Source organism: Leopardus geoffroyi, chromosome E3 (genome assembly GCF_018350155.1).
Source record: "Leopardus geoffroyi isolate Oge1 chromosome E3, O.geoffroyi_Oge1_pat1.0, whole genome shotgun sequence".
Taxonomy (NCBI): domain Eukaryota; kingdom Metazoa; phylum Chordata; class Mammalia; order Carnivora; family Felidae; genus Leopardus; species Leopardus geoffroyi.
In genome coordinates, this window is record NC_059340.1 from 40,280,434 (window position 1) to 40,306,831 (window position 26,398).

At 59.9% G+C, this 26,398-nt stretch overlaps 4 protein-coding genes, 1 long non-coding RNA gene and 3 other non-coding genes across 8 annotated transcripts; 5 read left to right on the forward strand and 3 right to left on the reverse strand.

Moving 5' to 3' along the window:
* Positions 1-102: 102 nt before the first annotated feature.
* Positions 103-1,140, reverse strand: LOC123589771. Its single transcript, XR_006708454.1, has 2 exons — positions 1,019-1,140; positions 103-779 (listed from the first exon to the last, which is right to left on the reverse strand). It is a non-coding gene; the product is annotated as an uncharacterized LOC123589771 (long non-coding RNA).
* Positions 846-972, reverse strand: LOC123589860. The gene has a single exon (XR_006708504.1). It is a non-coding gene; the product is annotated as a small nucleolar RNA ACA64 (small nucleolar RNA).
* Position 1,141: 1 nt separating the features above from the next.
* Positions 1,142-3,268, forward strand: RPS2 (ribosomal protein S2). Its single transcript, XM_045462321.1, has 8 exons — positions 1,142-1,247; positions 1,427-1,606; positions 1,693-1,782; positions 1,970-2,077; positions 2,332-2,505; positions 2,589-2,748; positions 2,969-3,060; positions 3,149-3,268. The coding sequence occupies exons 1-8, from the start codon at positions 1,203-1,205 to the stop codon at positions 3,227-3,229; spliced, it is 930 nt and encodes a 309-aa protein (XP_045318277.1). The 5' UTR covers positions 1,142-1,202; the 3' UTR covers positions 3,230-3,268.
* On the forward strand, positions 2,113-2,246 carry LOC123589850. Its single transcript, XR_006708494.1, has one exon. It is a non-coding gene; the product is annotated as a small nucleolar RNA SNORA64/SNORA10 family (small nucleolar RNA).
* LOC123589851 lies at positions 2,775-2,903 on the forward strand. The gene has a single exon (XR_006708495.1). It is a non-coding gene; the product is annotated as a small nucleolar RNA SNORA64/SNORA10 family (small nucleolar RNA).
* A 121-nt stretch (positions 3,269-3,389) lies between the features above and the next one.
* On the reverse strand, positions 3,390-6,175 carry NDUFB10 (NADH:ubiquinone oxidoreductase subunit B10). Its single transcript, XM_045462324.1, has 4 exons — positions 5,907-6,175; positions 4,117-4,255; positions 3,766-3,905; positions 3,390-3,543 (listed from the first exon to the last, which is right to left on the reverse strand). Exons 1-4 carry the CDS (start codon positions 6,052-6,054, stop codon positions 3,440-3,442), a joined length of 531 nt encoding a protein of 176 aa, XP_045318280.1. The 5' UTR covers positions 6,055-6,175; the 3' UTR covers positions 3,390-3,439.
* Positions 6,176-8,596: 2,421 nt separating this feature from the next.
* Positions 8,597-15,408, forward strand: RPL3L (ribosomal protein L3 like). The gene is made up of 10 exons (XM_045462320.1): positions 8,597-8,728; positions 9,184-9,376; positions 10,726-10,894; positions 12,019-12,154; positions 13,405-13,591; positions 13,683-13,843; positions 14,050-14,151; positions 14,609-14,704; positions 14,896-15,015; positions 15,267-15,408. The coding sequence occupies exons 1-10, from the start codon at positions 8,726-8,728 to the stop codon at positions 15,321-15,323; spliced, it is 1,224 nt and encodes a 407-aa protein (XP_045318276.1). The 5' UTR covers positions 8,597-8,725; the 3' UTR covers positions 15,324-15,408.
* Positions 15,409-15,757: 349 nt separating this feature from the next.
* Positions 15,758-20,934, forward strand: MSRB1 (methionine sulfoxide reductase B1). Its single transcript, XM_045460209.1, has 4 exons — positions 15,758-15,912; positions 17,950-18,098; positions 18,412-18,526; positions 20,090-20,934. Exons 1-4 carry the CDS (start codon positions 15,858-15,860, stop codon positions 20,119-20,121), a joined length of 351 nt encoding a protein of 116 aa, XP_045316165.1. The 5' UTR covers positions 15,758-15,857; the 3' UTR covers positions 20,122-20,934.
* Positions 20,935-26,398: the final 5,464 nt, after the last annotated feature.

Here is a 26,398-nt window from a genome sequence, read left to right on the forward strand (position 1 = left end):
CAAAAATAAAAATCAGTTATTTTACTAGCAAAGGGAAATTCTTTAGAAATAACAGAGAATTGCGATTCAAGACATGCAAGCTATGCTAAAACCACAACCAAAGCCAACAAACAAAGGAAATCTTTATTTTGTGGAAAGAAAATTGGGAGAGATTTTTTTGAACCAATGTCCACCGGACAAAAGCAAGAGTTCAGGGTGATGGCGGTTTCTCACTGGCTGAGTCGCAGGAGTGATCCACACAGCTTTCCCTGATAGGGTCTGTAATTGATATTGAGCGGTAGGGCTCCCCCTTCCTCACTCCCCCCCCCCCCCCCCCCCCCCCCCCCCCCACCGTATTTTAGCCTTGTTTCTCTGTATTCTCACTTTCTGGTGGTTTGCTGGCCCAGCCCAACTCACCACCAAGCTCGAAAATACTTTCTATGCTCCTGGACAAGGTATGGGGTGTGGAGGAGCACACGTGGGTCTCCAATGTAGTTCTGCCACTTACAGAATGACTAACGAGTCACCTGCCAACCTCCGAGAGCCACGGTGTACCCGTCTACGCCATCCAACACAGAGTTGGACCGGTCGCGAAGAGGAGGTACCCCAGAGTCTCTCCCCTCCACAAACACCTTGCTCCCTGCGTCCCAGAGATGCACCTCCCAGGCTGATGGCTGGGGGGGGGCCAAGGGCAGTCACACGCGGTCGACTCCGACCACCAGCTTCGTTGAGCGCTGAGAGCAGAGCTTGCCTCCCTGCCGTCCTGGCGTCCTGAGCCTCGGGGTCGGGGCGCCGGCGACCTGCAGACAGAGCATGGGGTCAGGAGTCAGAGGCCAGAGCACGGGCGGCGGGGCCGGGGCGGCCGCGCTTGTCGGGGCCTGGGTTTCACCTCCCCACACCGACGAGTGGGCGGTGAGCTGAGGCCCCCGGTGGCTCTGGGCGCCGAATCTCACCCGCGGCCACGACCAAAGCCGCGGGTGATTTTCAACCAACGCCGTCCCCCCCAGCTACCACCCCGGGACGCGAGGACAAGACCTACCTGCAGCGAACAGGAGGAGCAAGACGACTGCAACTCAGAGAATTCGCGCCGCGGAGCCGCAGGCGCGCAAGCGCACACAAAGCGGGCGGGGGAACACTGGGAGCGCGTCACCACCTGTCTGATTGGTCCGTGGCAAAGTCGCGCCTAGGGCAGCCACGATCTCGCGGCACTTGGCTTGCTATAAATGCTCCCTCCCGCGCGGCCTAGTTCTTCTTCTCCGGGAATACACGTGAGTCTTCCTGCTGCGGGTGGCGGTACCCGGGCTGGGGTGGTGGGAGTGCGCGGACGGCCGGCGGGGCCCCGGGTTGGCGCGTTGGCGCTCCCGGGAGGGAGTCGTGCTCTGGGCGCCTCGTGCGACCGCGAATGCCAGGGCTTCGCTGACTGTCTTCTTCTCGTCATTCTTTTCAGCAAATGGCGGATGACGCCGGTGCTGCGGGAGGGCCCGGAGGGCCCGGGGGCCCTGGGATGGGAGGCCGCGGCGGCTTCCGCGGAGGCTTCGGCAGCGGCATCCGGGGTCGGGGCCGCGGCCGGGGTCGAGGCCGGGGCCGCGGCCGCGGAGCTCGCGGAGGCAAGGCCGAGGACAAGGAGGTAGGTTCGGGCTGCGCGCGTGAGACGGGCCCATGGGCGGCGGCGCCGGACGCACGGTCCTAGTCACCTGAGCTTTTTCTTTCCAGTGGATGCCCGTCACCAAGCTGGGCCGCCTGGTCAAGGATATGAAGATCAAGTCCCTGGAGGAGATCTATCTCTTCTCTCTGCCCATCAAGGTAGCGCGTGCGTCCTCCCGCGGACGGACCGGTGGGCGGGTGCGGCCTCTGGGCTTCTCGTTTCCGGGGATGACTTCTGTCCGTGGCGGGACAACTTGGGGACCGGTTCCAGGGGTCCGGGTGACGGTTCTCAAAGGTGGCTTCTGTGTCGTGATGACCGCTTTTGTGTCCACGTCACGTTTTTCAGGAGTCCGAGATCATTGATTTTTTCTTGGGGGCGTCCCTCAAGGACGAGGTCTTGAAGATTATGCCTGTGCAGAAGCAGACCCGCGCTGGCCAGCGGACCAGGTTCAAGGTAGCCGAGCCGTTCCTGCCGAGGCGCTTTGTGAGGCTCTCTCGGCTCTGCACAGCCACGCTTGCTGCCTCACGTGTGGCTTTCGTAACGGGGAGAGAGAGGAAAGATCTCCTCTGGACCTCAGAGCGGCCTGGCGGTGGCCACTCTTTCCTTGAGGAGGGCAACAGGTCCTGGTGGGTGTTCTGGTGGGAGTTGCTGGTGCTGTGCGGGCCTGTGCGGGCAATGGACCACGGGTCATATCAGGTTTTTTATAGGCATTTGTTGCCATCGGAGACTACAACGGACACGTTGGTCTGGGTGTTAAGTGTTCTAAGGAGGTAGCCACCGCCATCCGCGGGGCCATCATCTTGGCCAAGCTTTCCATCGTCCCCGTGCGGCGAGGCTACTGGGGGAACAAGATTGGGAAGCCCCACACTGTACCATGCAAGGTAGGCCGGGGGTAGCCAACCATGGGGCTTGCAGGGGTGCAGACTCCTGATCACCCATCTGCTGACTCCTCCCGCCTTCACAGGTGACAGGCCGCTGTGGTTCTGTGCTGGTGCGCCTCATTCCTGCCCCCAGAGGCACTGGCATTGTCTCAGCCCCTGTACCTAAGAAGCTACTGATGATGGCTGGTATCGATGACTGCTACACCTCAGCTAGGGGCTGCACTGCCACCCTGGGCAACTTCGGTAGGTGGTCCCAAGGGGGGCTGTGGCTTCTCTCAGCTCCGCTTAATCATACTCGGTGTGTGGTTGGCGTATTTTCAGAGAGAGAGAGGAAGGCTCTCCTAATGCACGGCGGACCGGCCCCAAGTGGCCTCTCTGTTCCTAGGAGTGCAACAGTGTCTGTCTGTACCTGTGGTGTTTGTCACAAGAACCCACCAGCTCACTCCTGTTTTCCCCTTTGCAGCCAAGGCCACTTTTGATGCCATTTCCAAGACCTACAGCTATCTCACCCCTGATCTTTGGAAGGAGACTGTGTTCACCAAGTCTCCCTATCAGGTACTGCCTGCCTACCCCCCCTTGTGAGCCTGGACAAGTGTGGACGGTGGGGCGGCATCTGTACAACTTAAGTCTCTGTTTTTCCCAGGAATTCACTGACCATCTTGTAAAGACCCACACCAGAGTCTCTGTGCAGAGGACCCAGGCTCCAGCTGTGGCCACCACATAGTTTTGTATGAGAAAAATAAAGTGAATTGAAGCTTGTTAATAGTGTTTTTTATTTCAAGTTTAGTAGCAGGTAGATTTGAAGGGTGACGAAGCCAACGAAATGAATTAAGATTCACCAATAGGTCAAAGAAGGATTGAAAAAGACTAAAAGCCAATTTGACATCCCTCTTTATTTTAGCAATAGTTCCGTATGGGGGCTGAAAGAGCTGCCTCACGCAGCGGCGGCCTCTTTAGCAGCTTTTCTCTCTGCCAGCATCCGCTGCTTCTGCTTCGCCAGGCACTTTCTGGCTGAATAATGGGCACCCAGGTCATGATCTGAGGAAGAGATTGGGGGAGGGAAGTCATGGGCCAAATCTACCAAAGGCATAGACTGGAGTCTTCTCTAGAAGCAGAGAAAGAAAAGGCAGCACAGATACCTGGCAGCAAACAGACCCCTCCCCCAACCAGTCAGCACACTTGGGCACGAATGTTTGTAAAAAACCCTGACTGGAGAAAATGGAGGGTTGAAGGATGAGGCCAGTGTGGGGGCTCACGTACAGCGGTCCTGGTAGGCCTTGGCCACCTGGGCAAACTGCTCAATCTCCTTGGCGCAATTCTCCCTGTAGCTCTCGCCTTCCCTCTGCTGACACGCCTTCAGCCTTTCCTGGATAATATTGACGATTTCTTGATCAACTTTACTGAAAGAAGAACCAAGAAAGTGGTCCACAAAGAATCCTTACCTGTACCCAGAGGTCATAGGTCGGGGCTCTCCACCCACAAGATGTGGGCCAAGCCCAGGAGGCATTCTTGTCAACCCACCACCATCCCAGGGTCTCCCCAGGGAAAGGGCCCAGCCAGGGATGCTCACTGTGCAAGGCTCAGTATTCCCTGACTTAAGAAGGGACATACTAGTCTCTCCTCCATTGCATTTCTGCTTCAAACATGCACAAGACGTCCTTTTCCTGGCACTCGGTGATATCTGGCACACGACGGAACTCCCGATGGTAGTAGTAATACCTGTTCTTCGCATGCTGCCGCTCTATAAACTCTGTAAAGAAAAACCCTCCTTGTTTGGACAGGCCAGAGTCGGCTCTTAGCTTTGTTACTTCCCACAAACCAAAGAAGCAGATTTCCCAAATGTTCCCAGCTTTCACAAAGACTGCCATTTGGACTCTATAACAAGTGTGGCTGGTAGCCCTGGGCTACAAATGGTGACCTCCACCATTTATGGAGGGTTCCTGGGAGCCAGGCACGTTGTCTCACTCGGTCCCCAAAACAATCCTGTGGGGTGGGTCCTTTTCAGTACAGATAGTACCGAGGCCCAGAGAGATACAAGATTCAGAACCCACGCTCTGCAAGCCCACACCCTTCTCCAGATCCCCCTGTGGGCCAACCTCGCCCACCACACAAGGTCTCCACCCTGTAGGCAGACGGCCCGTGCCAGTTTTGCCACCACTGACTTTCTGGCCTCAACTTCCCCACCGGTAAACTAACGAGTTGGAACTGGTGCGATCTCATCCCTCCAGACGTATAGAACACTTTCTAGGGGCGCCTCGGTGGCTCAGTCGGTTAAGCGTCTGACTTCAGCTCAGGTGACGATCTCACGATCCAGGAGTTCAAGCCCCGCGTCGTGCTCTGGGCTGATGGCTCAGAGCCTGGAGCCTGCTTCCGATTCTGTGTCTCCCTCTCTCTCTGCCCCTCCCCCGTTCATGCTCTGTCTCTGTCTCAAAAATAAATAAAAACGTTAAAAAAAAAAATTAAACACTTTCTAAAAAATCATTACAAAAAAGAGGAGTGCATCCATTGCTGTGCCTTTCCCAGATGTGGGGGTCTGATTTGTTGACTTTATCCCAACAAGCCACCAGGGCATGGCGCTCACTCCAAATGTTTTGTTGTTGAACGAATGAATTGGTTAATTATTTTCTTAACGGAGGCTCCATGCCTAGCGTGGAGTCCAACACATGGCTTGAACTCACAACCCTGAGATCAAGACCTGAACTGAGATCAAGAGGGGGATGCTTAACCGACTGAGCCACCCTGGCACCCCTGAATTGGTTAAGGATGAATTGCTTAGCATGAGTGACTGAGGGCAGTGTGTGCTCGTGGTACGGAGCGAGCTGAACAACAAACTGGGCAACAAAGAGCTGTTTTAAACATCTACCTGGTTTGGACCACGGTTGGGGGTATCTGGACAGCTCTTAAGCTTGGGCACACACGGAGTACAAGTCACAGCATATCTAGGTCGAGGGGACTTCGGCCATCCCCTGGCTATCCGGGTCATTTTGCAGGCGTGCAGAGGGTTAGCAGAGAACCCTTCAACAGCCGTTTGCTGACTGCCTACTGTGCACAACTCAGGATGCAAAGCGTGCAGGGAGAATGGGGTTTAACAAGCCTCAGGCCAGGGTGCGATCCGCACACACCCCTTAATATTTGGGCCAGCCTGGAGACCAGGGGTGCGTGGAGAGTTCCCCCAGGCGGCGAGGGCCGGAAGGCAATGAGGGGTCTTGGTGCAGAAGCGAGGGGTGTTCCTAGGGTGCAGTGGAAACGGGGTGGGGCTCCAAGGAGGCGACGAGACCCCAGGTGTCCGGGTGGGGACGACGGGGACCGGTCACAGGGGCGAAGCCCTAGGTGCGGCGGAGTATTCCAGATTGGGCGGCGGGGGGCCCTGGGGAGCGGTGAGGCCCGGATGGGGTTCGTACCTCTCACTAGGGTCACAGGTCGGTCCACGAGGAGATCGAAAGCCTTCGTCACATAGGTTATGGGGTTGGGCAGCGAGGTCTGCGGCGAGGGCGCCGGTGTGCGGCGCGGGGGCTCGGGGTACACGTCCTTATCCCAGCTATCCGGCATGTCGGCGGCGTGCGGTGGGGCTCTTCTCTCGGACGAGCGAGCCTGGCCTCTGACCGGTTACCACGGCCTAGTTCGCCCGCAGCAGAGGACACCCTAGGGCGGCTGCGCCAGCGCAAGGCGGCCGGCACTCGCGAGGCACCATGGGACTTATAGTTCTCCCGCGGCAGAGGCCGCTGTAGGACAGCTGCGCCTGCGCGGGACTGCCTGCGCTCGCGAGGCACTATGGGACTCGTAGTTCTGCAGCCCCGCCCAACGGTGGGCTCGGGTAAACCCCTCCCAGCGCGGGGGCTGCGGCTTGTGTGCTGTGCGCTAGACGCTGGTCTCGGCGCTTGGAATACGCCAGTGGAGAAAACAGAGGCCCCTGCTTACGTTCTAAGACGAGACAAACACTGGAAGAAGCAGACTGTTCATTCAGTTTCTTTGGTGTGCCGGTACGTGGCAAGTGCAGTAGGCAGCAAGACGAACAGAGCTGGGCCCTTCTGGAGAACTCAGACCGGTAGAACAACCAAAAAACACAACAAAGTCAACAAATAACAAACTACCAAATGCCCCGCTCTTTCAGGAAGCCTTCCTGAATTGTCCCTTCCCTGCAGCCTTCTCTGGGCTCCACTGTGTCTTCCAGAGCCCCTCATGGATTGGCCAATGCCAGTAAGCCTAGGGGACTTTCTGGGGCAGAGCAAGAGGCAGGGCTTGCCCTTAGGGCCCCCACCCACAGGAAGAAGTGGCTCCTATGCTGGATGCAGAGTGCTCTGGTCTGGGACTGATGTTTCTGTCCCGGCCCCGAGCACTGTTGTGCCCCTTGGGGTAGCTGTCCTACTGACCACTGACCAGGGCCCTGTTGATCACCTTCCGTGATCTCCGTATCTGGCATGGCCCTCGGCCAGCACCACGGAGGGTGCTGGTCACTTCATGCCTGGAGGCCGGGGTCAGGGACATGGAGCCATCAACTCTACGGATGCACAGGATCTGGGGTCACAGAAATGTCAGATCGTGAAATCACGAACCCTTAGAAACACACACTGTCAGACCAAAAGAATCTTAACATTGGCCTGTACCGTGGGGGTGAACAAGGGGATCCCACAGAGCCAGGCCCGATGCCACCGCTATGGCTCACCAGAAGAATATGAGAAAGCAGAGAACTCGATTAAAGCAAAGCACGGGAGTGGCATCTTTCCGCTGCTGTTTGGTAGCAGAGGGGCTTGGGGATCATGTAGCAGAAGCAGGAAAAGGCATACGAGAGGGAGGAACCCAAGTAGCTTGTGGCTCTGTGCCCGGCCCCCTGGTTCTTGGCCCGTGTGCCAGGAACCGATCCTACCACAGCCGCCTGTCTTGCCGTGCTCAAGGGCTTCAGCATGGGTGGCCTTCCCTTTGCCCTGAGTGTGCGGGTGTCCCTTCTTTTCTTTTCTTTTTTTTTTTTTTTTATGTTTTATTATTTATTCTTTTTTTTTTTTTTAATTTTTTTTTTTTCAACGTTTATTTATTTTTGGGACAGAGAGAGACAGAGCATGAACGGGGGAGGGGCAGAGAGAGAGGGAGACACAGAATCGGAAACAGGCCCCAGGCTCTGAGCCATCAGCCCAGAGCCCGACGCGGGGCTCGAACTCATGGACCGTGAGATCGTGACCTGGCTGAAGTCGGACGCTTAACCGACTGCGCCACCCAGGCGCCCCTTATTATTTATTCTTGAGAGAGAGAGAGAGAGAGAGAGAGCGAGCGTGAGTGGGGGAGGGGCAGAGAAGGAGACACAGAATCCCAAGCAGGCTCCAGGCCCTGAGCTGTCAGCACAGAGCCCAACACGGGGTTTGAACTCACAAGCTGTGAGATCGTGACCTGAGCCCAAGTCGGACGCTTTACCGACTGAGCCACCCAGGCGCCCCTGCGGGCGTCCCTTCTATGCTTCCTCCGCTCAGGTAGTCTCTCTCCCCCTGGGCCACTCCTGGGGCTGAGGGTTGCCCCTTCCCAGTGATTTAATTCCTGTGGGGCTCAGCCCAAAGTGTTACAAGTTTTTTTTGTCATTAACAACAGCAATGACAGAGAATTGTGACATTTTACTAGCACAAAATCTTAGCGCCAGCAAGGCAAGATCCCCAGGCCCTCAGAGACATTTCCAGGCCTGTAAAACTGACTCTGTCTATAGGTTCAGAACTTAATAAGCGTAGAACCTTTGTTCTTGGATGACAGCTATTCCCACCCCCGGCACCCGGCACCCCAGGCAGTTTGGCCAGGCCCTGCTCGCGGCCCTCAGGATGAGACAGGAACAGCCAGCCAAGTGGACCAGACCCTCCTGACCGCAGCTGCCTGAGAGAAGCCCTCTCCCCAACCTGGGCTCCTTGACTCTTTACCAGGCCGACTTGTTCCTGGCCTTGGGAGGGCAACACAAGGCAGAAAACGAAGTGGTGTGACCCAGTCCCCGGGCCCTTGAGGAAAGCAGTGACAGGCCTGGCTCCAGGTATCCCCACCCCAGCCTGTCCATCGGATGCCCCCTCTCGCTCCGCCCCAGGCCAGGCCTGCTCCTGGCACCAGAGCCCATGACCGCCACGGAACATGACCAAGCTCTTCTGCCAGGGGCTAAATCTGGGACCTGGCTGCCGGGCGTTCTGGCCCTGCCATTCGACCTCCAGCGCCTGTCGGGGAGGCCCCTTCCTTTCCTGACCTGCCGGGACGGGCTGCCATGGTCAGTGGGCTAGGGGGCTGGAGCCAGCCAGCTTCCTGGGAGGGGCAGGTGGGCTTCTGGAGTCTCTTCCCAGCAGGGATGGTCCTTGGGCCTGTAGGGGAGGAGGTGACTGAAGGGGACAACAGGGGGCCAGAGCTCGGGCTGCCAGGCCTGGAATGGGCAAGAAGATAGACAGATGGCCGTGCCTCCCTTTCCCTCTAGCCCTCGGCCACAGTGTGGGCCTGTCCCTCCTGGGCCCAGCAGGCTGAGCCCACTAAAGCGGGAAGCCTGCGGGTGAGGAGAGCTTGGTGCTGGCTCTGTCCCTAAGACACTGTCCCTGAGCCGACCTGCCCTCCTTCCCTACAGATAGATGGAGGCACTGAAGACCACCAGGGCCCCGTCTGGGGTCTCTGACTCACTTCTCTGGGCCCAGAGACGCCCCAGCTCTGACTGTCCCCTCCTCCTCCCACCCCCAGTCCCACCGGAAGTTCTCTGCCCCTCGGCACGGACACCTGGGCTTCCTGCCCCACAAGAGGAGCAGCCGGCACCGGGGCAAGGTGAAGACTTGGCCTCGGGACGACCCCAGCCGGCCGGTGCACCTCACGGCTTTCCTGGGCTACAAGGCTGGCATGACGCACACTCTTCGAGAAGTGCACCGGCCGGGGCTCAGTGAGTGGCTGCGGGGGGACACGGGGGTGGGGGAGGGTGCGGAGCATCCCCAACTGCCAGAGGGTCTGGAAAGACTTCCGGAGGCCAGGAGCCTGAACTGGGCGCCAGGACAGGAGACGGTCCCAGAAAGGGCGAGGCCATGCCGCAGGAACCACAGTCAGGACACTGACTGTCACCGAGCCCTGACCGCTGGCCACCCCTCGAGGTGTGTTCTGTCATCGCCCCCGGTTTACAGATGAGGAAATTAAGCAGTTGTGAAACTTGCCCATCACCAGTCCGTAAGTGCGAGAGCTACAGTTCAAAGGCAGGTGCCCCGATATACCTTTTGTTTTGAGATCATTGTAGAATCCCACGCACCCGTGACCCAATTTCCCGACGGAAACATCTTATAAACTACGGTAATATGTCACAACCGGTTATCGACATGGATACAACCTACCCATCGTGTCCAGGTTTCCTGTGCGTGTTTAGTTCCATGCGGCTCTGCCACGTGTAAATGTGTGTACCGTGGAACATTCCATCCTCACGGGAGTCCTTCCTGCTGCCCCTTTATAGCATCAGCCACCACGCCTCCAACTTTCTGGCAGCTACTCCTGTGTTCTTTTCATCACCTCATATATGTGTGTATGTATATACATATATATATATATATTTGAGAGCGAGGGAGTGTGAGGGGGGAGGAGCAGAGAGAGAGAGGAAGAGAGAGTCCCAAGCAGGCTCCACACTGACGGTGTGCTTTATCCCACGAACCGTGAGATCATGACCTGAGCTGAAATCAAGAGTCGGACGCTTAATCACCTGAGGCACGCAGGCTCCCCATCTCCTGATATGTTTCTTTTAGACTTGCTTTTACTTTGTTTCAGTGTCAGTAATAACATCTATAAAATCACGGGTTTTGGGCAAAATACAGGTATTTTTCTAGAGCTCATCAACGTATATTCACAACTGTTAAAATTTCAACGGCTCAAGTGCTCTCCACTAAAGGAGTCCCGACCCTGCCCTTGGGGGGATGCTGCCCTGGCTGTCGGCTCTCCTCGCCCATTTCCAGAGGGTCTGATGGGGAAACTGAGGCAGGGAGCAAGTCAGGCGTTGTCTGAGATCTCAGAGTCAGAGCTAGCAGAGACCACTCGAAGGGCCCTGCCCAGCACCTGCTCCTTGCCCCAGACGGAGCAGAGAGAAGGGGCAGGGAGGGTGCAGGCTGGGGGCCGGAGGTCAGTGGGAGCCCTAAGGCCATGGTGTTCCACCCTCCCTTGGGCAGGAGGGGCTGTGGTTGGCTCTTCCACTCCATCCCCTTTCCCCGTGGGTCCCAGAGGCCCTCCTCCATGCCCCTGTCTCCGGGTCCCCTCCAGAAATTTCGAAGCGGGAGGAAGTGGAGGCAGTGACGATTGTGGAGACGCCGCCTCTGGTGGTGGTCGGCGTTGTGGGCTATGTGGCCACTCCTCGAGGCCTGCGGAGCTTCAAGACCATCTTTGCAGAGCACCTCAGTGATGAGTGCCGTCGCCGCTTCTACAAGGACTGGTGAGCGTTGCCCCCGGGGGGACCACGTGTGGACTGGCACGAGGCGGGTGGGAAGTGGCAACAGTGTATGGGAGGCAGGAAAGTGTTTGTGGGGGAGGTTGCCTTCAATTCAATGAAAGACAAGTACTAGGGGGCTGGAGTGGAAATTGGGATAGAGGAAGAGAGGAAGCGCGTGTTCTAATCCCCAGGGTTAATTAAGGGACTAATTTGATGAAATGTTAGAGTCGGCTCAGAGCTTCCTAGCAGCCAGGGTGAAAAGGGAAATAGCTAGCTGACAAGCTCTTCTCCTCAGAAAGGAAGGCATTTGGGGGCACTCAGTCCTGAAAGGGAAGGCCCACGTGCCCAAGGAACCTCACCGACACCCCCATCCTTACAGAGTTAGAGGCATAGCCCGGTCCTGGCCCTCTCTGGGAGGTAATAAGCTTGGGCTTCTGAGCCAGCACGGGCTGTACGACCACAGGCGAGCTGGCTCACCTCTTAGAGCCTCTTAGATTGATCCCCCCCCATCACAGACACCACCAGCTGGAGACACCATCCGATGGAGTAATCCCTGTGTCATGAGGCACACAGAAAGTGCTCAGCGAGTGCCAGCTGGCCTTGTTTCTGTTCTTTCTACTGTTATCAATTTGGCCCTCACCCAGGGACTTTGACTTTTGTGAGCTTTCGTTTCTTCCTCTGTAGAATGGGGACAGTACATCCACCCTCCAGAGTTTGGGGGAGGGTTGGGAACGACGCGGCGTGGCGCCTGGCCAGTACTGGCCGTTGGCCCTAGAAGCGGGGTCTGCGGCCGCAGCGGTGTAGGCAGGTGGCCGTGGCGCCGGCCAGCACGCGCCTCCCTCGAGCTCGGGCACATCTGACGGCCACACGCAGGCCTCAGGAGGCGGGAGCGTGTCCACTCTGTACAGGAGGAGCCGGAGACCCGGAGAGGGAGGGGCGGTCTGTGCTTGACGACGGGGAGCCCGGGGGAGGGCCCCGCGGTGGCCTCCCCGGGAAGGGAAGGAGGGGGGAGAGGACATTCCCTGCCCCGAGGGGCCTGTTTGGTGGGCTGTGGGCACGTGGGGGCCGGGCAGGCCTGGGCAGCTGCCCCGGCTGGCCCCTCTACGTGGCTCCTGCGTGTGGCTCAGGCACAAGAGCAAGAAGAAAGCCTTCACCAAGGCCTGCAAGAGATGGCGTGACGCCGAGGGCAAAAAGCAGCTGCAGAAAGACTTTGCCGCCATGAAGAAGTATTGCAAAGTCATTCGTGTCATTGTCCACACTCAGGTCAGCCCTACCACCTCGTCCGCACCCGGTCTGCCGGTCCACTCCCTGGGCCCACCCTCCCCCGCCCCAGCTTCCAGGCGCCCTGGCAAATGTCAGCCTAAAAATACCACGAGCCGGAGCACGGCCCCAAAGGGCTGGGTGACTGGCTGTGCTGGCCTCCCGCAGCCCCGGGGATGCGTGTCCGTGTACTCTGAGGGCCCTGGGCCGTCCGCCACGCCTCGTGGTCACCCAAGGCCCTGACACGCCCCACAAGGCCTGGATCTCCTGCCGATGTCCAGTGTAGAGGGCCAGCCACCTCCCGTTGGGTCCTGGCACGAGGCGTGTGGGAGTCAACATTCGTACGTGGGGTCTGGCTTGAGTGGGCTGACAGGTTGCTAACACCTTCTGGCGTATTCTGGAACAGTCCTTGGCATCCGGTCCTCAGGGAAGGCTTGCGTAGGCCTGGAGCAGCACCCCTCTGCTCCCCTGCCTCGGTTACTGCCACACTTGCTGTTCCTGGTTACGCGTGTCATGGGTTGTGTCCGTTTCCCTTTACAGACTAGCTCCACGGGGGCAGGGCCGTGGCTGCCCGTTCAGTGCTGTGCCCCCAGCACCCCAGCCACTGAGAGCCCTGTATGCAGTAGGTGCTCCATAAGTACGTGTTGAGCACTGGGCTGTGACTTGCGTCCCTGCTTCCACCTGTGTGTCCCCGCAGCCCGTGCCTCACACAGCAGCAGCCAGAGGTGTCTAAAAACGTGAACCAGATTGTGCCACATCCTGCACTTAGAATAAAGCCCACGCCTCTCCCTTCAAGACTGGCCCGGGCAGGGCCCAGCTCACCTCTGACTTCATCGTGCACCACGTTCCTCCTTGCTCACCACGGTCTAGACATACTGCTCTCGTTTCTAGCCCACCAGCTCCCCAGGATCTTCCCTGCCACAGGGCCTTTGCACAGGTGGTTCCCTCTGCTCCCCAAACTTTCAGATCTTCACTCAGTAGCTCCTTCTTGTCATTGAGGGCTGTCCCCTCAGAGGACACGTACTGCCTTACATGCAGTAACTGTCCCTGCTGCCCCCAATATTCCATCAGAATATTCAGTCCTCCCCAGTGCCCAGCACAGGATATAGCATATCGAAAGACTGGAGCACTGGAACATCTGCTGAATGCACGTATGCATGAAAGCCTGCTGGGGGTCACCGGCCAGTCATGCCAGGTCTGCGGTTGGGGGGTGCAGCCCTCTGGGAACCGACTGGCCGGGCCATGTCCTGCAGATGAAGCTGCTGCCTTTCCGGCAGAAGAAGGCCCACATCATGGAGATCCAGCTGAATGGCGGCACGGTGGCTGAGAAGGTGGCCTGGGCCCAGGCCCGGCTAGAGAAGCAGGTGCCGGTGCACAGTGTGTTCAGCCAGAGCGAGGTCATCGATGTCATTGCTGTCACCAAGGGCCGGGGGGTCAAAGGTAGGGCTGGGTGGGGACGGTGGCTCCAGGAAGGCTGCCTGGAGGGGGTGGGGGCCAGACTGGCCTCTAAGCCCGCCCCCACCACCTGCAGGGGTCACGAGCCGCTGGCATACCAAGAAGCTGCCACGGAAGACCCACAAGGGACTGCGCAAGGTGGCCTGCATTGGCGCCTGGCACCCTGCCCGTGTGGGCTGCTCCATCGCTCGGGCCGGGCAGAAGGGCTATCACCACCGCACGGAGCTCAACAAGAAGGTGCGTCCGCAGTCCTGGTGGTAGAGGGACCCTTGTGACCGGACCCCAGGGGGTAGGGTGCCTGACCCAGACGCTGCCTGGCCCCCCAAAGGCTCTGAAATGCCCCTGCCGGTGCCTGGGTCTGAGCACCCGTGCTGATGGGTATAGACCTGCCACTGGCTCCAGAGGCCACGTGCTGCCTGCCACGTGCCCTGCTGTCCTTGCAGATCTACCGGATTGGCCGCGGGCTGCACAAGGAGGACGGGAAGGTGGTCAGGAACAATGCGTCCACCAGCTACGATGTGACGGACAAGTCCATCACGCCACTGGTGAGGGGGTCTGGTGTGCACGTGTGGAGCAGGTGTGTGGGGTGCCTCCCTGCCCCCAGAGCTCAGGCCCCAGCGAGCAGCCCCCCGGTGGAACAAACCCCTGCCGTCCCTGCATCCTCTGAGCCCCCTCGGCACACAGCTCACACTCCGACCGCCGTCATGGGTGTGGAGCACGGCAGCTCCAGCCGTGGCCTGGGACTCGGGCCACCTGGGTTCAAGTCCCGGCTGCACTAGGTAGCAGCTGCAAGGCCTGAACGAGTGATTCTGCTTCTCTGAGCCTCAGTGTCTCCCTCGCTAAGAGTGTTCAGTGAGATAAGGACTTAGAATGTGGCTCAGGTGCTGCCCTGGGGCCAGGGGCTGGCTCCAGCTCATGTGTGGGGAGCTCTCCCGGGGCTTGCAGCTGCCCCTAACACTGCAGCCCCTTTCGGAGCCTGGATCCTGACCCACCTCCCCGCAGGGCGGCTTTCCCCACTACGGGGAAGTCAACAATGACTTCGTCATGCTGAAGGGTTGCATCGCGGGCACCAAGAAGCGGGTCATCACGCTGAGGAAGGTCAGTGCCTCTATGGTGGGAGGGTCGAGGGACTGGCCTGCCCTGTCCTTCACCTTGCTCCCAAGAGGGTGGGAATAGGGAGAGCAAAAAGGGAGGGGTTCTGGCAGGAGCCGAGGGAGTGAGACCTTCCCGTGTGGCCTGGGGGTGGCGGGAGGCAGTGGGTGAGGACCTTGCATCTTGCTCCTCTCCAGTCCCTCCTGGTGCACCACAGCCGCCAGGCCCTGGAGAACATCGAACTCAAGTTCATAGACACCACCTCCAAGTTTGGCCACGGCCGCTTCCAGACGGCCCAAGAGAAGAGGGTGTTCATGGTGAGCCCACCTACCCACCTACCCCTTGTTCTCTGGGGCTCAGACCCCACACCCCTCTTGCGCCACAGTTGGGTAGCTGTCGCAGATGAGGGTGGCTGGGGCGTCCCCTGCCCTCATCCAGAGAAGGGGCTTATAGGAGTCGAGTCCCGGGCACTGACTCGTGCGTGGAAAGAAAGCGGAGCAGAGGCTGGCAGTATTCCCGGCTAGACCTCCGTGGCGAGCGCTGCTGTCTCCTCCAACCCCTCAACCAGGGTCCCCAGAAGAAACATCTTGAGAAGGAAAAGTCCGAGACCTCGAGAGACCTGTAGGCGGCTTGGGATGGAGGGAGCCTGAAGGAAGCGCGGCGCGACCCCCGCCTGCCCCCGCTGTCTAATAAAGTGCGAAGGCGACTCTTCCCACGGTGTCTCAGAGTTGCGAGCGCGGAAAGGCGGGGGACCGCGGGTGGCCCGGGGGCTCCGCGAGCGGGCAGGACCCTTGCGGCGTGGTGCCGCTCCAAGCCGGCGCAGCTCAGCGGCGCCCCCTGGCGATCGGGAGGGGCTGCCGAACGCGGGCGTCGGGGACTCAGCTCCCTAGCCGTCCCTAGGAGCAGTCGGGGGCGGGGCCTGTGAGGAAACTCCGGAGGGCAGGTCCTCGCCCTAGGGAGAGATTGGTCCGCGGGAAGGGGGGGCGGGGCCTCCTGGAGGGTCGTGATTGGTCCTCTGGGGGGCGGGGCCTCGACCCGGATCCAGGCAGTGATTGGGCCTCGGGAGGAGGGGCGGGCCCTGGGCGCCGACCCGGGGGCAGTCGGCCCGTGGCCTCGGATCTGTCCGAGGAAGGGGTTGCCCCGCGGTACTGCCGGCGCCATGTCGTTCTGCAGCTTCTTCGGGGGCGAGGTTTTCCAGAACCACTTTGAGCCAGGTCTGTTCTGTGACCTCCTGGGAGGGCAGCGGGGAGGGGGGGCGCGTAGTAGAGTGGGCGTCGCTGCTCTCGGGCGGTGGTGGAACCCTTGAGCCCCGGGAAGGGCGGACCCCACCGGGAGCGAATGTGATCGCGCGGGGAGCAGCGCATGTGAGTAAAGGGGACCGCGGAGTAGGGGGGTCTGGGGAGCCTGAAAAGTAGGGGTTCCTGAGGGGGAGAGGGGACATTAGAGCGAGGGCGTCGCTGACCTCGAGGAGTGCGTGAGCAAGGCCGTTTCTGGGAGGGATCCGTGGGGTCAGGGTACAGGGAGGGGGTGACGCCGGTGCGGGGATCCGGATTGGGATCTGGACTTCAGAGGGACACGATCGAGGATCTTGTCCTAGGGCATCCCCCTGATGATAGCCCTGCCTTTTCCCCTCCCGGGTTCCTGGGATCCGCAAGGTAAGCTGGCAAGCACAGAGCGTTCCCTTCGGACCCAACGTGTCTTCCCGGGTGCCTCCCCCCATCTGCCCAGGGCCCTGGGTTGGGTAACCAGGAGAGCCGCTGGGCAACCAAGTGCCAGTGAAGTTTGGCCAGACAGCTGGAGTGGGGGTGGGGTGTTTGGGACGTGGCCAACCGTCCCTCCAGGCCCCAGGCTTTGAGAGGCCCTAGGGTGTCCCCTTCTGGGCCGTGCTGTCTGGTAATGGCCTAATTTGGTAAAAACGTGCCCCACAGGCAAGACTAGGGCAGTGCACTGCCTCGGTGGGAACCTTTGGATGTCAGCCCTCTAGGAAGCTGGGCGGTGACACTGGGCATCTGTGGATGTCGGCTGTGGCACAGGACTCTCTAGGCAAAGCCCTCCACCGAGGCCCTCTGGCGGTAGGCCCCCAGTTGTCCCAGGGGGCTCTGCCAGGCAGGAAGCTCCACTTTGGCAGCTACTGGGCACCCCCCTCTTGCTTCCTTCTCCAGTGGCTGGCAAAGGCTGTGTAGTTCATGGACTCTGGGGTAGGCTGTCCTCAGGGTGGACACTGGGTGCGGGCTTCCCCTGTGGGGGGCCCTAAGCAGTTACCTGTTCCGCAGGTCGGTTTTGCAGCCTTCCCCCCCCCCCCCAAAGTGATCTTTTGGGGCTGGGTTAAAACCTGTTCTTGGGGCGCCTGGGTGGCGCAGTCGGTTAAGCGTCCGACTTCAGCCAGGTCACGATCTCGCGGTCCGTGAGTTCGAGCCCCGCGTCGGGCTCTGGGCTGATGGCTCAGAGCCTGGAGCCTGTTTCCGATTCTGTGTCTCCCTCTCTCTCTGCCCCTCCCCCATTCATGCTCTGTCTCTCTCTGTCCCAAAAATAAATAAACGTTGAAAAAAAAAAAAAAACCTGTTCTCTTCCCTGGGTCTCTGTCTTCCTGGGCCCCCTGTCTGGCCTGGAGACCTGTTTGGTGGGACCATTCTCTTCCCTCACAGAGAGCAGGCCAGTGGCTGGGTGTCCAGCTCAAGGCCTCCCCGGCATCAGGAACGGCCACTTGGAAGGGAGGTGGGCTGGGGCCTGCTGGGGTGGGAGTGCTGTCTCCTCATCATACTGTCTGGGCTCCTTCCTGACTGCACACCCTCGAGCTGTGTTTTGCATCACTCAGGCACTGCAGCTCTAAAACGGAAAGGTCCTCTTACAAAACAAAACTGAAAAAGGGGCTCCTGTCTGGCTCAGTTGGTGGAGCATTGGCCCTTTAGGCTCGTGAGTTCAAGCCCCACATTGGGCACAGAGCCTACTTGAAAAAAAAAAAAAAGTAACCACAAAACTAAGCTAAACTGGAAGGGTCTACATCACAGGACTGTGGATAAAGTTCAATGAGATAAGTGTGAGAAGTGGCTCTTCGTGGCACATGCTAAGGACCACTGAACGTGAGCTCAGTGGCGTGTTCCAGGCCTGGGAGTGGCAGGTGTCAGCGTGGGTAGAATGTGCAGCCCACCCTGCAGACGGACGGTGCTGTGTTCTCGCCCCAAGGATTTGGGCACTCACCCCAGAGAGGCTGGAGCCAATGTGTCTGCCTTTGTCTTTCCTTCTGCCCCCAGGTGTCTACGTGTGTGCCAAGTGCGGCTACGAGCTCTTCTCCAGCCGCTCAAAGTATGCACACTCGTCCCCGTGGCCGGCCTTCACTGAGACCATTCATGCTGATAGTGTGGCCAAGCGTCCGGAGCACAATTCGCCTAAAGCCTTAAAGGTGGGTGGCAGCCCCAGGGGGTGGGGAGGGGTGTTGGTCAGGGAGAGCCCGAGGTGGCTGCTCCTTCTCTGCTTCCCCCACAGCTCTCGGGGCTCACAGTCTGTCTGTGCCGGTCTTCTGGCCTCTGCCACCCTACCTGGGGAGCCTGGGGTCCTGATGGAGACGGGGAAACAGGACTGCTTTCCCGTGCGGGCTCCGGGATGGAGGTTGACCTCTCCTGCCCACAGTTACCTTGGGAAATGGGTGGGGGGAGGACACCATCTCTGCTGGTGGCAGGGGGGCCATCGCTGCAGTTGTTTTGTGGTCTTTCCAGGTGTCCTGTGGCAGGTGTGGCAATGGGCTGGGACATGAGTTCCTGAACGATGGCCCCAAGCCGGGACAGTCCCGCTTCTGAATATTTAGCAGCTCGCTGAAGTTCATCCCGAAAGGTGAGCAGCTGGACATAGGCCTGTTGTACATTTCAGAGGCCCGGGGGTGGGGGACACACGGTTCTTGTCCTCTCGCAGTGACGAAGCATCGGGACACCAAAGCACACTGCCCAGGAGCTGCCCAGGGCCACCCCAAAAAGGTGGCTGCAGGGCAAGGACAAGGGCAGGTGTCCCGATGGGTCACATGTGCCCCAAAAAGGGGCATCTAAGGGTGGGTGTGGTGAAGGGCTTTGTGTGGGGGCCTGGACCTTCCCAGAGATTAGAGGGGGAGGCAAGGCCAGGCAGACGCTGAGGGCCGGGCTGTGTGGTCACGGCCTTGCTCCTCAGCCTCTCTGAGCTGGCCTCCTGCTCTGCATAGTGGGTGTGATCGCAGAGCCTCCTTCACGGGCTGTTTGAGGACAGCCGCGTTGATGTGATGCCCCTGGGGCCTGGCACACGGTAAGCGCTCCCGTGTGTCCTCCTGTTGGCAGGTCTTCCTTTTTTTTTTTTTTTTTAGTGTTTATTTATTTTTGAGAGAGAGAGACACGCACACACAGCGTGTGAGCAGGGGAGGGGCAGAGAGAGAGGGAGACACAGAATCCAAAGCAGCTCCAGGCTCCGAGCTGACAGCACAGAGCCCGACGCGGGGCTCAAACTCACGGACCGCGAGATCACGACCTGAGCCGAAGTCGGAGGCTCAACTGACTGAGCCGCCCCAGCAGTGTTCTTATAACAGATTTCTCCACCCTCTGAAGGTGGAGTGTCCCTACGAAACCTTCCATGAGCCAGAAGGGTGTGCAGAGAGGAGTGCCTCCCAGTTACCGGAAGTTCGCCTCGTGCCACTTCCTTGTTAGGAAAGCCCTTGTGCATCGGGAGCTGTTTTCAGTAACTGACAGAAATCCAGAGGAGTTTCACGTATGATACCTTATCGCTTAGGATTAAAGCCGTTGCCTCATTCGCGTAGATAACGCCTGTGTAATGCACATGAAGTGTAAAAGCAAAGTGGCCCACGTCTTGGGAACGAGGGCCCCGGTGCTGGTGTTTGTTCGGCAGCTGTCTCTCCTGTGGGTTTTTATCTGGGCGCAGCGTCGCCTCTGGGCCCTGGCCCTCTTGCTCGCAGAGGTTCTCACAAGTCAGCACGTCTGTCTGCACCGCCGGCCCCTCTCGACTCCTGCCCACACTTGGTAGCTCCAGTCCCAGCTCCCCACTTGTCGCCAGCAGGGCCGTGGCCAGTCCCTAATCTCAGTTTGTTCCTCTGTAAAATGGGCTTGCTAACAGCACATGCTGGCTGTTGTCCTGAGGGAGTGAGGCTAGGCGAGAGGGTCCGTAGGGCCGGCGATGGTAAGGTGTGACGTGATTTTGTCTTTTTGTAGTTACTGGCCTTTGTCCCGTGGAGGAAGGAGAGACTGGGCTCTCCTGGAGGTGTCGGGGAACAAAATGGGGCCCACAGGCTCCCCCAAGCCGGGGGCCCGGGTGCTCCCAGCTGCCCTGCTCTGCAGGCTGGAGCGGGGCGCCTAGCTCGGGGAATGGTGTCTGGAGCATAATTTAGCAGTGATTTGTGTTTCTCTCCGTCTGTCCTTTTAGGCAAAGGAACTTCTGCCTCTCAGGAGCCGTAGGCGGGCAGCACATACTTACTCTAGCCGGACACTGTGCTGTGGCCACTCTCCGGCCGTCCAACCTCGGAATTGGAACCCCAGCCATCCAGACGGGGCGGGGAGGGGGGCTGGCTGAAGCGTCAGGATCTCGGCTCTGCACAGGTTCTCCTGAAGGCACTGCTCTGGCACGATGGCCCACGCCCTGCTGCCCGGGGTGGGCCCGAGGGCTCTGCTCATGTGGGAGCCTCAGGGAGGTGGGCTGGAAGCCTAGCTGGTCTCTGCATGACGGTACAACCCCACCTTCTCTTCTCCGCAGCCCCCTGCCCCCACCCCGTCTGCCTGGACTCACCCCCAGGGGACCCGATTCTGAGCCTGGCTCTGGCCCTCGCCAAAGCTCATTCCCATCTCCCCCAGGCTGGGCCGTGAGGCAGGGTGCGGGGAGGGAGGCAGCCCTCGCCGGCTGCTCCGGCCCTGGTCACTACATGATTCACTCTGGTCAAAGCCTTCCAGGCAGCCAGAGTGGTGATGATCTGTGACGGCTGGAGGGGCAGGCCGGGGGCCAGACTTCTGGTCTCCCAGTTACGAGAGGAGAGATCCTGAACCCGGTTTCACAACCTTGCCTCACTCGGGCTTAGGAAAGTGGCTCTTGCTCCATTTCCTGGATCGTGCAAGGCCGGGGCCCACAGCCCGCACCTTCCCGGGAAGCAGTGACTATGCCTTCCTGTACCCGCTCTGAAGCCCTTGCTGTCCGGGAAGGTGGGTGATGCCGAAGCCCCCTCCCGTCTTAACTCCCGTCTCGAGTGATCAGGAGATCAGTAAACAAACGGAACACGGGCTCGCTGCACTTGTGGTGCTGTCTGCTGCTGGGGAGGCGGCGGTAAGACAGACAGACAGACAGGCGGACAGATGGGCCTCCCGCAGGGCCTTCCCCTGTGTTTGGGGAGACAGGAAGTTCACATCAGATGATGATCAGGGCTGTGAATACGTACCCCAGAGGAAGGACGCTCGATTGTGTGTGTGGTGGTGGGGGGGGGGGGGCGATAACCCTCTGGTTATTCCCCGGTTCCAAATGCATAATTGGAGCAGACGTACTCAGGAGCTGGGAGCACCCCCAGGTTGCAAGGATTGGAGCCCGCAGGTGTGAGGACAAAAGGGCAAAGGTGGTGGATGAGGGATGAGGTTAGAATGGCTGGCGGGGTGGGCGGCGGGAAGGACGGCCAGTGATACTGCTGGTCTGTCTGGTCTGCTCATTCCTTGGGAATGGGACTCCGCCCCTTCCCTGATCCCCAGCCACAGGCTAGGGGTCCCTGCTCTGGCGGTGGTGGGGGGGGGGGGTGGTCACTGGCCTGTGCAGGTGCTGCGGGCTCACTGTGTGACCTTGGGCAGAGCACTTAACCTTCCTCTGTGGAGCCCAGCCTGTCTCCTGGATGGGGCTGTGGCAGGGGGTGTCGCAGCTGAGCGGGTTCTGAGTGTATGTCACCCTGTGGGGTTAGATCTCTCAGACACCAGCTTGGTCACTGGGTCGTCTGTGCAGAGGGAGTTGTGCAAGGGGAGGGGTCAGCACTGACAAAAAGCACCAGGGAGGACCATGCTGAAGAACCCCATTCGGGAGAGTGGCAGCCTCCTTCTCTAGAAAACATCTCCGTCTCTGCTCTGCTGGGGGGCCAGTAGTGACTGCACCTGCTAGAAAACTGCCTCCTGGGACCGCACAGGGTGTGCCCTTCACCCCACGACTTTAGTCCCATCTCTGCTGGACTTCTCCCTGCATGGACCCCTCTGTGTCCCTAGTTGGGGCTGTCCCAGTCACCTGGGATCATCATCGGCCCTGGGGCACTGCCTAGCACAGCCTGTGACCCATACACTCGGAGGCTAGCGGCCAGTCTTGGCCAAGGGCAAGCCCACGGTAGGTGAGCAGTGACTGAATGCTCACTGTGTTTCTATAGGCAACCTCACCCCGAGTATCTTCCTCACCCTGGTGGGGCAGGGCAGGAACAGGAGGCTTGGAGACTCGGGAGACTTGCCTCAGGCCTCGGGCTCTCTCTGCCCACACTGTCTCTTTCCTCTTTTCTATGCCCCGAACGAGGAACAGTGGCCCTGGGAACATGGTGACCATCTTTTGAGCACAGTCTGAAGGCAGCAAGCATGTTGAAGGGGCCTAGCAGTGGGGAGGCAGCTAGCTGAGTGGTCAGAGGGAATCTCCAGGCCCAGGGCTAGGGCGGACCTCGGGCTTTCCTTACCTCTCCTGGCACCTCTGGCTCAGCAGGTCCCTGAGTAAACTTGGCCCAGGACCAGGCTGGCCTCCTTCTGCAAATTGGGTGGATGTGTCCAGGACATGCCCCTGGGGCTGCCTCTCGGGGGCCAGATCTCCAGCAGGAGAGGCCGGAGGGCCTGCTGGAGCCTGGGTGAGGCTGGTAGGGACGCTGTGGGACAGTACCTGACTGCCTGCACTCCACGGGCCCCATACAGGTTCACTGGGGGTGGGAAGGGCTGGAAGCAGGGTCCTTGGAGGGGTGGAGGAAGAAGGGTGGTCCCCTTTCATCAGGAGCCTGGAAAAGGATGGCTATGGGCAGGGCCTGTCTGCCAGGGGCTGGGGTGGGAGTGAGTTGTCTCTTGTGGAAACAGATCCCCCCACCTCCTTCTTCTTGCTGGGTTACACCATAACCTTTGGCCTGCAGCCCTACTTCCTCCTGAGACACAAAAGACGTTTTGAGAACCCAGCTCCCTCCCTCCCCCTCCAGCACTCCCTCCCTTGCCAAGTGGACCCTCCAGGGCACAGCCTTGCAGACAAGTGTTCTGTTCAGGGGCAGACGGCTCCCCATGCTCTGTCAACACCAGTCAACAGCGGCCGGCAGGCCCGTGCACGCGGGGGCACCCAGGGCAAGGGAGGAAGTGGTATGTGTCTGGGATCCCGCTGATCCCCTGTAGGGGCCCGCGGCCCCCCTGCTCAGGAGACGCTGGCAGGGTGCGTGAGTGACCCAACCGTGCTTGGGACTTGTGCTCACTCACGGCTTTCGTTTTCTCTGGGTGACAAGTGCCAGGGAGAGCCGTGACCTTGGTGGGGGTGCGGCCGATTCGTAGGTCCCAGGAACCCTGTGACTCCGTGTACGAATGTGGCTGGGCAGGCAAGTGGGAGGGGGCGCCCAGAGAGGACGGTGGAGGTCACCGCCAAGCCAGCGTCCGGGTCCCCACCCTCATACGAGGTCCTGGTAGGGGACGTAATGCGATGAACCCCTTCGGAGGCCACCAGTTAGCGAGCGGCGCAGGGACTGTGTGCAGCACCCACGGGCAGGGGGCGAGCTCGCTCCGCGCTGCGCGTGCGCCACGGCCGGTCTGAGAGGCCCTGCGGTTCCCCGAGGCGCCGCCAGGGGCGCAGCAGCGGCACCTCCGACGGCGAGGGCTGATCCAGCCCCCTCCAGGGACCCCGTGACCCAGCGGTGCTCAGTGGTGAGCGCCGGCGTCCTCCAGCCCGCTCGGCCACGCCGGCCCAGCCTGCCAGTACCCGGAACACAGGTAACTGAGGCCTCCCGGCGTCCGACGGCGCGAGGGCCCGCGGTGTAGGGGCCCCATTTGGTAGGCTTCGCGAAAGTGACCTGTTGCTCCCAGCCCCTTCTCCAGGGCAGCCCCGCGGGACCCCCCTGCTCCCGATGCCCCCGCCTCTTCAGCCTGCGGCCCTTCAGCGTCCTCAAGTTGCTCCTGCTGCCATCCTGGCCCACCTGGGGCACCAGGTTCTGAGGGCACCACCTTCTCGCGTCTGTGCCCACTTCTCTCCGCAATGGTGACAGCTCCTAGCTAGCCTCCCCCAACGTGTGTGATCTCCGCAAAAAAAAAAAAGACAAAAAAAAAAAAAAAAAAAAAAAAAGACCAGAAACTTCCCTCTGTGGTTCCTGCAGGCTCTGCTGGCTCTGGTCCCACAGATCCCGTGTCTCCAGCCACCTTTCTACTCCGTGAATGAGAGTAGTGTTATTTACCGCAGCTCCCGGGCTCCTGTTAACCGCACCCCTTGCACGCACACCCTTGCACCTGGGCCTCTAGGCCAGCCAGACTCCACTCTGAAACATGCCCCCGTGTTCCCGCCTTCTATACTTTGCTGTTCCTTCTTTCTCACCCCCTCCCCATGTGCCGGAATCCTTCTAGAAGCCTCTCCCAGTGGCTCTGCCCAGTGGCTCTCTCCTGCCCCCACGCTGCGGGGGCCCCGGGCTGGTCTCCTATATGTGTGCACAGACCGGGCCCCTGCGGTCCCCGCTTGCAGGCCTCAGCTCACCCCAGGTCAGAGAGCTCCTTCAAGTCCGTGTCCAGGGTGCACTCGTCGTGTTCCCTCCCCCACGCTGAGCCCCATGGGAGAGTGCACGGAGAAGGGGCCGAGGAGTGTATGTCAAATCGCACTGCCTTCTGCTCACTCTGTAGGGGTGAGCGAGCCAACCTGCACATCTGTGTGAGCGTGTCTGTGGTCTGGGAGATGCAGGGACCCCGGGACCACCTGTCACCTTGCCCCAGCCCTAGGGTTCTGCTTACAGGAGCTCAGGGGCAGGAAGCACAGAGAAGATGGGGGGGTGGGGTCGGGGGTGGGGGTGGGCTTCCCGTCACTTCCTGTGGCTGACGGGGGTGGGTGGGAGGAAGGACTAAGGGTTACCTGCAGATAGGCTACCTCCACCCCTACCCCTCACTGCCCCCCAAGGCCTGTATGCAGGCGTAATTTGTTCCTTGTAAAATCACAGAGATTATCCATGCTTCAGAACCTGGGGGAACGGGAGCCACAGGAGCCAGGGCCCTCGGTGCCCTGCACCCCCACTCTGCAGCTTGCCTGCTGCCCTGGGCTGCCCCCTCCACCTCTGACTCCAGTGGCTTTTTGTTCCCTTAGTCTAGACACTGGGTTTTTGCTGGGCCCCCATCTCTGAGCCGGGAACTCCTGGTGTGTGTCTGGAAGTTGGCGGCGGGGGGGGGGGGGGGTAGGGAGGGCAGAGAGGCTGGAGTCAGGGGGAGATAGCAATGGCCAGTAGAGGTGACATGGGCAGAGTCACTGTTCTCTGAGGAGGGGGTGGAGGTCAATCTTCAAGGTCCTCTAGCAGGAGCAGGAAAGCCTGCGGCTTAGGGAGGGGGCAGATGGGAAAGGGGAGGAGTTTGAGGCACCGGTCCCAAGATGCTCTGCCCTGGCATCTGGGTTCTGACTCTCCCCTGAAGGCCAAGTGCAACAAGCCCGGCCGTCTGTCTGGCCAACTGTGGTGATGGGGTGCTTCCCCTGGAAATGAGGGGTTGGGGGGGCGGCTGTCTGTGGGTGTCCTGTCCCCTGGCCAGGCTGGACTTGCTTCTGGGTGGCGCGTGGGGAGATGCAGGCTGGGGACCAGTGGGCGAGCCTCTGAACCCCCAATCGTGCACACACATACACCCCACAAGCCCGCAGGGTCCTGTGCGTCTGCGGAGCTTGGGGTTCCTTAGCCTGCGTCAGATTCCTGGCTCCCAATGGAAGGTGCTCACAGCCACCCTCTGGCCCACGGGGGGCCCTGCCAGGGCACAGTGCCCTGCTGTGGGGCCATTAGATGAGGCCCAGCCCTGCCCATGCTGCTGAGGGGCTTCTAGGTCCAGAGGCCTGGCTCGGGGCTGTGAAGCTGGAGGTCGTGGGGATGGTGTGGGGGCAGAAACAGCCTTGTTTCCTTTTCTTTCTTTCTTTCTTTTTTAATGTTTATTTATTTTGAGAGGGAGCGAGAGCGAGAGCCCAAGCAGGGGAGGGGCAGAGCGAAAGAGAGACCAAGAATCTCACGCAGGTTAAGGGAACAGAGACAGAGAATCTCCCAGTCAAGGGAGCCTTTTCATGTGTCCCTCCGGACCCTGGGAATCTTGTCTGCCCTGGCAAACCCTTCTGTGCACGTTGCCCCAGGCGGAGCTGGCCACCAGGAACAAGGCCCTGGGTTCTGGCCAGCCAGGCCCCCGAAAGTCTTTCCTCTCCAGTCTCGTCCAAGAAGGATGAATAGCGAGTACGCTGTCCCATGCCCACTGCCACCTCACCACGAAGGGTCTAGGAGGTAGACACCCAGAGGGATGGGGCCAGTGTCCGCGTTGTTTGATAAAGTAGGAAAGTGAGGTTCAGAGAGACTTGACGCCTTACCTGCCAAGGTCACCTCGTTGCCTACCAGGGTGAACTGGGAACAGTGGAGTCCGGGGGTGGGTGGGCTCGGTTGGTAGACATCTCTGAGGGGTCCCTCTCCAGGAGAAAACCGCATCCTCTCTGTGCTCAGGCAAATCCGGCATCTGAAGCAGAACAAGCCCACACAAATCAAGGACAGCTGGGCCTGCCCTCAGCCGC